We start from the raw sequence: 14209 nt of genomic DNA, 5'->3' as shown, positions 1-14209 counted from the left end.
GTCACAAAATGACTGGGGATATTAGCAAAACCTAGATCTGGAGGTCTTCGAGCTCTGACTTTGGATGGGGTAACACTTTCCCTTTCAAGAGGACAATTTGAGAATTTCCCTGGATCCACAGCCCTTGCTTAATGAGCAGGTGGCAGCTGATCAAGATTTGGTGGAATATTCAGAAGATTTTTAATAGAAGGATAAAATTTACACCACAATTGTTTTTGTTAGGTATTATTGATGACTGTGATGGTAAAGAGATTATTTTAATGCTGAATTTAATTACAGCAGCAAGGTTGCTGATTGGGCAATACTGGAAGAAGGATTTTTTGCCTAATTTAGAAGAATGACTTCTCAAAGTTTCTTATTTATCTGAAATGGCAAAAATTTTGGCTTATCTGAAAGACCAGTCGCAAGAGAGATATATTTTGGTGTGGAAAAGATGGGTGAATTTTATACAGAATAAATATGATATTAGAAAGTATTATTTAGCTTTTGAATGATGTACAGTTAAGGGTAAGCTTTTGAATAACTTATGTTTAAGGATGGTAATTTCTGTTTTTATGTACTGGAGTTAAAGTGTTTAAAATTTTGTTTTTGGTATATATGTATAATTGTTTGATGTTCATTTAAATTTTATGTTTTTCGTTGTTTTTAACACTGTATTTAGCTCTGGGAAGTAGGGGGGAGGGGGTTGGGAGGGGAGAGTATTTTATTGTAAAATTTTATAAACTTTCAATAAAAAAAAATGAGCAGGTGGCAGCTGTAGACAGGAAGACCATTATATTATTAATCTAATGTGCAGTTGTGCCCTTCAGAGAGCTCTAGCCATCTCATAGTACTGTGGTGGTGAACCTATGGCAAGCGTGCCACAGGTGGCACGTGGAGCCGTCTCTGGTGGCACCTGAGCTATTGCTGGGCCAAACTGCTCCCTCCTCCTCTCAGCGCATGCACAGTCTGGGAATAAGTGAGAGGCTATAAAAGGAGCAACTTTCTGCAGAAGCAGCATTTGCTGCAGACAGCTTGAGAGTGAGCATGAGTCGGAGCGGACAGCAAGCGAGTGAGCGAGCATGAGCTGACAGCTTGGTGGCCACGCCCATTTGGTGGCACGCCCACCCAGCACCCGAAAATGCGTAAGTGGGTTTTGGGTTGCAGTTTGGGCACTTGGTCTCTAAAAGATTTGCCACCACTGTCATAGTACAATTATTACAACATATTCTACAAGGAATTTAAACAGCTTTTGAAAACTTCAAATAGTCAGAATGCAATGGTATGGTTAGTGATGGACATGTCTCAGTATGCACATGTGATACTCCAGTTTTGTGTCCTCCACTGGTTACCAGTTTGCTTCCAGGTGTGATTCAAGCTGCTAGTTATGACCTATAAACCCTGTCATGACTTGTTACAGCCCTACACAGAATCAAGCCTGGTGACTTGAGGGACTGTAGTGTCTTCTTCGCCAGTCAGTATGGCAGGATTGGTGTACCCTAAGTTTGCTTGATTATGTGGTGCCATCAGGATGCTGGAAACATGCTTTTGCTGTCATAGTGCCTGCCTTCTAGCATTAGGCTTCCCCTGAAATCTGGGTGAAATGGCATTCCGGAGGGCCTTAAAGACCTGGTTCTTCTCTCAGGCTGTACCTGGTGCTCTTTGCTGGGTATGGGATACATTTTAGTTGGTTTTTTTAATTATTGTTAATTATTTTATGTTGTAAAGTACATAGAGTCAATTTGAGGTTAGGCAGCAAGTAATGTAATGAATGAATGAATGAATTTAATTGTACAAAAAATATGCATCGTGATTTTTTAACTTAAAAAGAACCCTCATTTCTCTATGGTATCATATTATCTAACCTTTGAAATCAAGGTAGGTTAACTTTGTTGATTAGATATACAAAACACTTCAAATTGTGAGTGAAATCAGTGAACAACTGAGAAACAATTTGAGAAAACCTGAAGAGAAACCAACATCAACCAAGTAATACTGTCTGAATCTGTTTTACTAGCCTTTGCATAATGGAGAACAAAATCACATTTGTATGACAATTGCATCTAAGACTTAAAAAATTTATTTTTCAAATACCTAAGAATACTAGTTTAAGTCCAGCCAGTCTTCTTAACTATGTAAAGTAATGAATTTCTGCCAAATGGATAATAACACTGTTTCTGATCAGCCTTGTACACAATTCAACCAACCGCTGCATAGATGTCCTTATTTGAATACTTTGGATACTGGATACCAAGTATAAAAAAAAGTAGTTAAAAGTTCATAAACCTTTACTTCCAGACATTCCAAAACTGATACTGCAGTTTTATCAACACTCTATTTTATCAACACAAATATTATTATAAAAGTTATCCAATTGCCTTACATGTAAATGTATCCAATTAACAAATTTTATCATAAGAAAAAAATCATCAGAACATCCATCCCAGGGGATATATCAAAAATATATGAAAATATAAGATCATATTTCTATTCTTGAAAATGTGAAAATGTAATAAAGATTAAATGATTCAATACTTTCTTTGAAAATAGATGATTTCAAGAATCAATTTCTGTCCAATGAATATATAGGTGACTATTATACCAACCTTACATAAGTATCTCCTCTAGACAGGACTGGTATTTTTAAATTCTTCCTCTCTTTCTAAAGTAAGATGTATTTAGATGAAAAAATGAAGAAAATCTAATGATCTCAAAATATCAAAATATGGAAGATTCTAATGTCATTGACTAATTATTTTACAATAAAGATGATAGAAATTGACTAAATACATCTTCTGGCTCCACTATTTGGCTTTTATTCTGAGAATATGAAGGAGGTGTTTTTTTTTTTGTTTAGGTTCAAACTGGAGTGCAAAGAACAAGAGTTTAAAAATAATAGATACACTTTCTAATTAGAAGTATTTCAGCATAGCTGAAACAGGTAAAGAGACTGTGAGGGAGGTCAAATGTTAAACGGCAGAGCAAATTGCAATTTAGCATTTGATTCAGCTTTAGCAAATACCCCCATTAATGAACCAGACCTTTACTGGAGTTCATATCAATGGTGATTATACTTTTGCTGACAAGTCATTTAATTTTCTACATTACGCCTTACAATCAGCAAGGAATAAAATATTAATGACAACAAAGAGCAGACAGTTTATGTGCCTCATTGCAACTTAATGTATTTTAATTTACGTAATTAGCTTTTTGTTTGCTCCCAGAAACTAACTCCAATATAAATGACAAAGTATTAAAAAAAAGTCAACTTGCTGACATGAATACATGAACTGGACACAACCGTTAAGACTGCTTCAATCAGAAAAGGTTTCTCTGGGAAAAAAAGAGCTAAAATAAACAAAGGGTACCTCATCTAATTCCATTTCATCTGGGTTCTCGCGTGGTTTCATGAATTTTCCATCTGATTTCTTTATCAAAGGTACAATTACTATATAGTAAACTCTGCAAATGAAACAAAATGTAATAGTGAGGTTTACATAAAGGGAATTCATTGGAAATCTTCTATATAAAATAATTTATCTCTACAGCAATAATAATACACTACTATAAGAAATTAATATTAAACACAAATATGTATGTACTGCTAATTAAACTCTTCTATTAAGTTTCAATATTGTATTTAGCGCTTTGTAATAACAACAGAAATACTATAAATATAATGATAAACTTTGGCATAGTAGAAAGCAATAATTTCATTCATTTTTGAATGCTTACATTTTGAAGGATTTAGTGCTTGCAAAACTTAAAATTCAAGTGAAGCTAATTGGTGGCTTTTCCTCAGAGGAGACATGAAGTTTGGAAGAATTTTGGTAAGTTATCACCTTATCTCAGAGCTTCCTGGTATAGTGATTAGAGGAACAGGGAAATCCAGGTTGTGGTCCTTCTTTGGGCAAGGATATGAGTCATGTGAGATCAGTCTTTCTCAGCTTTAGACTGGAAGTTGCAAAGCATCTATTTACAACCTGCATTAAAGTGTCACAGTATAATTTGATCCATAATGAATGGACCTTCAATGAACAAGTCTACGTTCTGCAGTGGGTGGTTTTGAAATTATCAGTTTAAATAGGTCATGTTTAATTTTTTTTATATTTAATGATATGCTCAAATAAGCAAAAAAAAATATGTTATTTAGTTTTTTTTTTAAAAAATGAACTGGTTGTGATTTATTTTGGAAAAAAAGGCTTTACTATCATCCAGTTTGTTCATTTTTTTAAAAAAGAGAATAATATTTTATTTATTATCAAATTTGTTTTCTGCCTATTTTACCACAAGGCAACTTTGGGTTATGGTTTAAATGTCATATAAATTCAAAAGGTTGGCAAAAATAATATTGTGGAATGCGAAGAAAACAGTCCAATTCAACAGCATCCCAAATTCCTAACCCTCCAAACTGCCCATTCTCGTGCATCAACCTGTAAAGCTAGAATTATATCATAGTGTACAATAGTCCCAAAGACAGTCTCAGAAGAATGCCTACACTTATTTTTGTTTTTCGGGTGGTGGCTACTATAGGAGCTCCGTTTCTGTATCTTCTTGGACCCTTTCTCAAGATGAAATATTAATATTCTAGTTATTTTGGGAAAGTTAAATAGAGCAAATGACAACGCTAGTGCATTTCTTACCCAATTATCCTCCTCCTTCCTTAACCCTTGCAAAAGTAGCTCTAGTTGACTTTGCACTCTGCTAATGGCACAATTTCACAACAATTTAAATTATTATCTCTCTCTCAATATGAAAGAAAAAAGTGTAAGCACTATATTTTAATAATGATTTATCACTCTCTAATAGTGAAGTATTTTTGGCAATGAAAAGGGCAATATCAGATATATGCAGTATAAATGAAATACACTTTTAAATTATAGGGGGAAAGCTACGAGAGTCTGAATAGGTTCTGGCCATGCTGCTGAAAAAGCAGCTTGAAGGGAGAAATCATTCTTGGTATGCACTGATACACACTTTAATAGCTTTTTCCTTCTAAAAAGAATTCTATATCCATTATCATTTTCTTTCTTTTTTTAAACTCCATATTAGCAGTTAAAGAAGGCATATGAAAAGTTAATTTTCTTGGCAATTATTCTCTACAATCTGTTTTCAAACACAGCTGCAATCACTTAATGGAACCACACATTTGTGAAATCAATACATATATGTAGCCAGGTTAGATTGCAAAACGTTATCACTTTTCAATGAAGAAGTCGTTTAGATCACTTGGACCTTCTCCTTAAGGATTCCACAGGGAGGAGATAAAAATCTAACTAAAGATTTAAATTCTCATATGAAATCATGATAGCCTTTTAAAAGAAAATACAGGCATTTTATCCACATTGTATTTATTGCCTTTATTCTAAAGTCAGCTTTCAGAAAATGGCTCTTAAATATGGATCTAGGATTTGGCCTTCTAATTTGACTAATACTTCTTGCCAAGCACTGATAAGATTGCACCAAGCCACTTTAAATTAGATAAGAAAACTGAATCTTAAAAATTAAAAAAATAATGCAATGAAAACATAGCAACACACTGCTGCTCTGTTTTTGCCCCCCAAATATCAATCAATTCATAAATCTGACGTTTACTATACCTGTATTACTCTGTATAAAATCTTTTTTATTATTATTGATGCAATTGACAATGGCATTATTTAAGTGACTACAGATTGTCGTCCTTGTTCCTTCATAAAAAATAATAAAAAAGACTAAAAGTCCAGGACTTTTTTATATTCAGACTTCAAAAGCTGTGATTCAAAAGCTAGCCTTGTTTGTGGTTTCAGTGATTGTCTTGGACAAATTATGAGCTCTCATCTTAAGTTCTCTACCTATAAATATGCCTCAGTAATTCCTGATGGTTTTGCTGCAAATATAAACAAATGTATACATTATTTTTGTACAGAAATTGTTAATTGTCCTGCATGAATAACACCTCTGGTAAAATTACTAGTAGCACTCATTCTCATGTCCATCATCTTAATATATTATTAATCAAAACATTAGAGAAACTAAAGCAAGGGAGAAAATAAACTTATTTTAGAACAAACTGGCAAACTGTGTTAATAACACACACAGACATACAAACCACACACACAGACAGACATATCCTTTTTAAAAATTCTGAAACTGTTAACTGCTATAGAAAATGATTTTCATGCTGAGCTAATTGTTCACTTGTGAACTATATTGTGTTATGCCAAACACTTTTAATAAGTTATTTTCATATAGGAAAGAAATGTTATATTATGAAACACAGATATCTAATGCTGTCAATGAGTGATTCATATTGCAACAGATCATAATCTCTCGCACACGTTCTCTCAATTAGATATTCCTACAGGTAGTCCTTAACTTACAACCATTCATTTAATGACCATTCAAAGTTACAACAGCTCTGAAAAAAGTGACTTATGGCCAGTCTTCACACTAATGGCTACTGCAACATCCCAATGGCCCAAGACTAATATTTGGGTGTTTGGCAACCTGTATGTGTTTACAAGGATGGCAGCTTCCCAGGTGATGTGATCATCATTTGCAATCTTCCCACCTGGCTTCTGACAAGCAATGTCAATGGGGGGGGGGATACTGGATTCGCTTAAGGATCATATGATTCACTTAACATTCGCAGTGATTTGCTTAACAACCATGACAAAAATGTAAAATCAGGTGCAACTTAGTGACTGCCATGCTTAGCAACAGAAATTCTGGTCCAAATTATGGTTGTAAGTCAACGATTACCTGTATTCCTGATTGGGTCAGTTCTGAGCAGACAATCCAAATATTACTTCCCATTCATCATTTTGTCAGGGTACATTGTATAACAAGATTTTAATCTATATACCAATTTTCATGAATATAAGACTGCTCTTCCTATGCCGTAATTTGATATTCATCATTGTATCTACTAGGTTCAGTACATGGCATTGATAATATTCATATTCCATAGCCCCACTCTGTCTTCCATGAACTTCTGATCACATTAGGAATCACTGCTGTGTTGATAGATTAAAAATCTACTCTGATATATACTACTGCTTCTAAGGTGTGTTGGCAATCTAATTAGAGATCATCAGCATAAATCCCTGTTGTATATGTATGTATATATGTATATATAATTGTACAGTTTCATTAGTTTTCCTTTAGCATGCTTTGGCATAAGTTTCTTTGCCAATAGAGTTTTGAAAATATTTGCCCAGGGTTATGTACAGATTTTTCATGCAAATCTGTTTGTCATAAGGGAAGCTTGCTTCACAATCCAGAGCAGAATTTTAGGGGGAAAAATCATTGCTAAAGGCAGAAAACTGGATGGGTTACATCACCACCAAAAAGCCAAAGTTATTATTTTTTTTTTTTAATAAAACAAATTTGGGATTTGACATAGATTAACTGAAATGTAATTATAGTGACCACAAATGAGCCCAAAATTTCCATTGCTAAGCAAAATAGTTGTTAAGTGAGTTTTGACCTATTTATGACCTTTCTTGCCACAGTTGTTAAGTGAATCAAGGCAGTTGACAATTAGTAACATGGTTGGTTAAGCGAATCTCGTTTCCTACTTGATCAGTAGGTTGCAAAAGATGATCGCATGACCCTGGGACTGTGCAATTGTCATAAAAAAATACCAATTTCCAAGCATATGAATTTTGATCATATGATCATGGGGAGGCTGCAATAGCCGTAAATGTGAAAAGTGTAAGACATTTTTGTTACATTGTAACTTCAAACGGTCTCTAAACAAATGGTTGTAAGGCGAGGACTACTTATATCTGGCTATCTATCAGTCCCACTAGATAGACCAGACCATGAAATAAGATCCACGGGAGGATTAAAACTACTTTTATTGAAACTGGTTATAATAACAAACTCTTCCAAGTTTGGAATATTGCAAGCCTGATTGAGCCATACATCCTCCTCTTTTTTATAGTTCAATGACCTGCTCCTTTATGTTGTCTGGATGTAATCTGGATATTCTGGACTTTAAAACCATGCTTCAGGCCCTTTTACCAAAGTAACAGTTTTCACATATTCTTGTTATGGTTATCTTCTTTACTCTCTATTTAGGTTGACTTGTATATATCAAACAATCAGCAACACTGGAATTAGAAGATCGTGCTCAACTCCCTTGAAGAAGGAATTTTTATTGGCATGTATGGCATTTAAATTTTTCATCCTGGTTGTGCAGATGAAGATGTCCAGATGGTGTGTCTTAATCAGAATGTACTGTTTTTCCTGATGTAATCAGAAACTCTCAGTGGATAGAATCTTTTGTCCGTGTATGACAGAATTTATTTTCATGGAATTTAAATGAAAATTCTGTTGTCAGTAGAGATTAGTGATGGGTTAATAATGTTGAACTCTGCTTTTTAGAACAGATTTCTATCCATACAATTTATAACAAAAATCCAAATGAAACTGTATTTATAGAAAATAATAACTTTATACTACTTAGAATATCTATAAAAGACACATAAGAAATAGAAGGCATACAAATATGGGTAAAATAAATAAATTGTAACTTCTATCCATATTGGAGTAGCTCTGGCAGTTTCCCTTTTGGTCCCCAAAATTATGTGATTAAACTGAAAGACTTATACCAATCTCTTCTTATCCAACACAAAAATCTGATTTATGCTGATCAATGACCATAACAATGATTTGATTCTTTTTGATCCTTCCTTCCTTCCTTCCTTCCTTCCTTCCTTCCTTCCTTCCTTCCTTCCTTCGTTCCTTCCTGATCACTCTTATCATTTGATATTTGAATATTTACAGAAACGTTTTTCATTAATATTTACCTCTGTAATTCCATACAATGTTATAGAAGGCACATGGGGTTTGTAATCAGTTGTGCTTTCACATTCATGTCATTCAAAATTTAGACTAGTCACCTATGAGAACTATGAGAAGAATTTTGCTCAGTGAAAACACAGACAAATGTAGTACGATATTCTGTCCTTATTGAGATCATTTGAAGAACACTGAAAGCCTTAAGAAGATAATATTATTGCATGTTTTCATATTTTCTTTTTCCTACCATGAAGCTCTTTATTGTACCTCATATTTCTTGTTGAAAATGTATGTTTCAATAACTTATCAGCTATAAATAAAAATCTGATTAAAATGTGTGCATTTCATATGTAATTTTGTAAACAGTTAGATTTTATCCTAAAATACATATTTATAAACAATGTTCCATTATGTACACTGGTTTTTAATATTAATTTCCCAAATTAATATATTCTTAAATATGTTATAAAATTCAAATTATGGTGCTGTGATTATGGTATGTGCTATGCCTCCGAAGTTACTCTGAGAAGTTGTCTTCTAGACAGGCATTAGCTATCTGTCTTATCAAGTTGTATTTCTGGTGATTTTAATCTGTATTGTTTCCCATTTATATTTATAAACTATGTATGTATTTTATTAGTAGCTGTGGACTAATTTGTCATACTTTTTAATGGTTTAGAATTTTCTTTCCTACAGCTCTCTTCAGAAGTTCAATAAAGCAGTAAAAATGGCTTTGTGTAAAACTCAGGATACAAAGGATTACATGAAAAATATGTTGCATACAGACCAATATTTCATTTTCTTCTCTTTCTTTTCTGCTATACACATCACACAGTTGTAATCAAACAAAGCAGTAACACCTATTGACTGCATGGTGTACAGTCTTTCCTGGGAATCTTTATTGTCCATCATTTTAAATCCCAATTGGCATTGCAATGTCAACTTTTTAATATTATTCCTGTTTAATCTGCACAGACCCATTTAGAAAAAGCATCGTAAACCATATTGCAGGACTGTGAATAAAAACATACCTATCAAATTCATGTGTTGCAAGATTACTTTTTGGATTTAAATCACATCTTGCATTTCTGAAATACAGCTTTATACCGCAGTGTCTGATGATAATTTTTATAAGGAAGACACATTAAATTACTGTTGCTGTATTAATATGATGATTCTGAACAGGTAAACATATAGTACATGATGTTAATGTTAATTTTAGGAATAACCAAGAAATTTCTTAGAATGAAGAATATGTTTATTCAAATCTACTCATCATTTTAGTCATATGGTAGACCTGACCACAACAAAGCCTGGAGTTTTATTTGTAAGTTATTGAGGTTGAAAGTAAAATCACCCTGAGACTTGATGGAATTTTTCAATCATTCTGGGGATAGCCATAAAGCAAATTACTATAAATATTAAATAAATCATGTGGTTGTTAAGCAAATCTATTCTTCCAATGATTTTTTTTTTTGCCAGAAATGGCACAAATTGTGGTCACCTTTCTATGTAACACTGCAAACAGTCCTAAATGCAAGCCAGTTGACAAACACCCAAAAGTGATCACGTGACCATGATCACATGGGAGGGATGTGGCAGTTGTAATTTTGAGACAAAATGAAAATAGATTTTTTTTAAAGTCCACAACTTTGAACTATCATTAAGCGACTACCTGTAACAGCACTGTATTTCCTAAAAAACTTTTTCATCCATACCAGTTATTCCGCACATTACAGTAATATATTTATAACTCCCAAATTCAAATGTGCATTTGATTCTATTCCTGGTTTACTTTTTTTTCCCTTTTACGTGTGCATGTGTGTCTGCATGTATATTAATATTACTGATACTGTGTTTGTTAAATAACAAAGATAAATAGGAATAACTATTATATTTAATAACTTTTGATATACCAGAAAATGCTTGATAGGAAGAGGGATTTTGCAAATAAAATGTATTTAGCCATAATGAGCTCAAGAGATGAATGTTATTGTATGATGAGAAAAGAAGGAAATTCTCTCTGCATTTATATTTATATGAATACCGAATGTTGAGGTATGACTGTTAAATAGAAAAATAAAAGAAATCTCTGCTTTTTTTAATTGATGAACAATGGTTGTACACATTCATCTGAAATATATCTTCTTGTGAAAAAAAATATTTTTGGCAATAATTCATAGAATCTTGAAAAACCATTCATGCTTTCATTGCATATTTATATGAATGAGTTTTTAAGCACTACTGAACAGTATATCCCTGATTCTGCTTTTTTCTATGCTAGTTTTATATTTTAAAAATAATTATAGATTATCCCGTTTCATATTTAATATTTTACCCCAAAAACATTTTATAAATTACCATGTTTTTGCCTTAAAGCCAGATATTTCTTCTCACTTCCATCCTAAATAGTTGCTAAAATTTACCATCGGAACTGTCTTCGGTCCATTACATTAGATTGTCCCACATGATCAAACATGGAAGGTTTGTTGCAGACCCCATTAGAATTAAAGAACTCTGACTGGTAGGAAGAGAGCTTTCTCTGCCATTGCCCCTGCCCTATGGAATATTCTCCCCTTGGAGAATAATACACAAACAATTCTCATGGTCCCAGAATTTGAATCCTACAATGAAGTAAAAGTTAGGGATGAAGATAGATTTACTTCATTTGAATACATTTCTGGTGAAATTTGGGTGAACTAAGTCAAATCTAATTTCAATAATTTGTTTTGAATCTCTTCATTGATTTATATTTACAAATCACATCAATAAACTGAATGAGAAAATCAGTGCAAATTGAAAAAAAAGAGGCAATCTTTCTATGAGTAATAGGCCAATGAAATGTATTGCTATTATTCAGTCTGAATTGAGGTTAAGCTAATTCAGTTCAGTTGTAGGCAAACAATACCGCTGTACTAGCATAGGGATGGGCAGAAAATGTTTCATGGCCTGCACACCCCTGACTATAATGCTGAAATGTACTGTAATAGCAAGCGTAGTCATTTTCTGTTTCATGATTTTCTGCAGACTTTTGCAAAAATGAGGTGTAAAACCCAGGTCTGCTAAGGTCCTGTGATATTTTATTTTCCTGTTTTGCCATTTAAGTCTTACTTATTTTGCACCTTAAGTCTCTCCCTTAATTCCCAATGAAGACAAAGTAAAAATAAAAATAAAAAGTTAACACATAGTCTCTGGGTCACGTTTGAAAGACAACATATAATCACAATAAACAATAAACTGTATTTCAAATCTTAAACTGTCTGCCTGTATACTGCAGTGCCTGCACTTAAGGCAATGGTTAAAAAAGTAAATGCTTTAAACTACAGAAACTATTCTAAGAAATTATAAGTCTCCTTGAATTGTTATTAAGCTCTCGCAATATTTGTTAGATATAACTTACTTTATAGTTTTGTTTGCTGGTACTTCTGGTAGTTTCACTGTTATCATGCCATCTAGATTGGTCTTATCAATGAAAACTGGTTGGGCTCGAAGTACATCTGGGGCTGTCTTTGCTGTTACCCTGTGTTGCAGACCTCCAGCACTGTTGCCTCTATTGGTTAGCACAAATGAATAGGATGTCTCAGGCTTCAGATTGGTGATCAGCTTCTGCGTGGCTCGGCCATCCACTTCAACTGCCATTTTCCCATCATCATAAAGAATCTAACAAATGGGAATTTAATAAAAGCAGCAAAATATTAATAATAACCCCTAGGGGTGTGCAGGAGAAAAGCAGTTTAGAAATAAAACTTGCCTTTAACAAAATGACTTTGGAATTAGTTAAAAAAAATTACATGCCAGAACAAACAGATTTAAAATTTCAGAATCAAATGTATGAATGGACTCTTGGATGGAATGGTAAGATCACAGATGACTTAGTATTCCCACTGGGGTTTAATGATTCCCAACTCCTTTCATTGAATGATATATCATGTAACTTTAATGAACGCAAGTGCAGATAGTACTCAGTTAACAAATGTAATTAGGACCACAAATTCCATTGGTAAGTGACACAGTTGGAAGGGAACTCTGACTTATGATGGCAGTTCTTGTTGCTGCCTTGGGATATGGTCATTGCGTGATATATCACACTGTCATGGCTTGAAGTTTCCTGCCAGACTCCTGATTGACTTTGCTTGTTTGTGGGGATACTGCGATGGCTGCAAATTCAAGAAAGTAAGCAAGGACTACCATAGAGATCAAGCTTCAAACTTGGCCGTTTTATGACTTGTGGACTTCAACTCCCAGAATTCTGGGAGTTGAAGTCCACAAGTCATAAATGGGCCAAATTTGAAGAACCCTAATATAGATTGAGGAGTAGAAATCCAATGTAATTGCTCCCTTTTCAGCTGGAATGGGATTGGATGGCATTCAAGTTGCAAAAAATATTTCGTTTTTGACTTTATATGGAAACTATAGTACTACATTGATCCAAGGAGTTTATTCTACTAATGAGAAAGTTGTAGATAGTTTTAACTGAAATTGAGGCAAGGGGAAAGGGAAGAGTAAAGGAGGCCTTGAAGTGCTAGTTTTAATCACTTGGAATATGAGACTGGTCATATAATGTACATTTGAACAATAAGCTCCATTAGCAGTGATTTACTTTAGGGGTAACATTTTGTTAGTGATTATTCCTCATGACAATCCTCATGCTTCAGGAATTTATAGACTAAACCTATTTGTTAAGTCTTCTGTTTGCTTCCCGAGACACATTTAGAGTGATGGTTGATGACTTTAACGTTCATAAGACACGATAATGATTTTCTATATGCCAAATTCATTTCTTTGAAACAGATATGCTCTCTTTATTCTGATTATAAAAGCACATGATATCAAACAATGTAGGTTTTTGTTCAGTCCGGATAATTAATTTGCTTAATCTCTTTGTATCTTAAACAATGCTATCAGCATTGACCAACAAGCAGAATTCACTAATTAGGCTATCTTGAATTAGTAATTTTCATGTCATCTTTTAATTCATTTTTATATTTTATTATGTTTTCAACTCTGCATTAGGAAGCCATGGGTGGTACAGCATTGCCAGTCCAGGATCTCTTTTATAGAACAGTTTGTTGTATTAAAAGTTTCCCACAATTAAAAAAAAAACCCAAAGAATTAAGGAGCAACTTGTGTTACAGTAGAATATACACTCCTCTCTTATATCAGTGGAATCTGACAATTTAATTCTTCAGAACTATTTCATACTAATACAGGAATTACAATAATTATTAAACTAAATAAGTGGTGTAATTATCACCAATACTGGTGAAAGCTACAATATGACTTTTTGTGTAAGAGATAAAAAGCTTATTCTTTGTTTTTTTGGATGTGCTGCTGGATTCTTTCCCCAATTTCCACCTCAAATGGCATCAGTGGGAGAAAAATGCATTATGCCATATTTATGGCCTCATCTGAAGTCTTGTCATGAGAACTGGAAGGCTCT

The 14209-nt window shown here is 33.5% G+C and overlaps 1 protein-coding gene across 50 annotated transcripts in view; it reads right to left on the bottom strand.

Annotated features, from left to right (window-relative positions):
- The window catches only part of PTPRD (protein tyrosine phosphatase receptor type D), a 478865-nt gene that overhangs the window by 113734 nt on the left and 350922 nt on the right, over positions 1-14209 (bottom strand). For all 50 annotated transcript variants that reach the window (XM_039356096.1, XM_039356097.1, XM_039356101.1 and 47 more), the window contains 2 exons: positions 12170-12429; positions 3348-3441 (listed from right to left, as the gene is read on the bottom strand). In XM_039356096.1, coding sequence (XP_039212030.1) covers positions 3348-3441; positions 12170-12429 — 354 coding nt within the window. The remainder of the gene's footprint in view (positions 1-3347; positions 3442-12169; positions 12430-14209) is intronic.

The sequence above is a fragment of the Crotalus tigris genome, unplaced genomic scaffold (genome assembly GCF_016545835.1).
Source record: "Crotalus tigris isolate CLP2741 ecotype Arizona unplaced genomic scaffold, ASM1654583v1 scf7180000018786.1720131, whole genome shotgun sequence".
In the NCBI taxonomy this organism is placed as follows: domain Eukaryota; kingdom Metazoa; phylum Chordata; class Lepidosauria; order Squamata; family Viperidae; genus Crotalus; species Crotalus tigris.
This window is presented reverse-complemented; position numbering and strand designations above follow the sequence as displayed.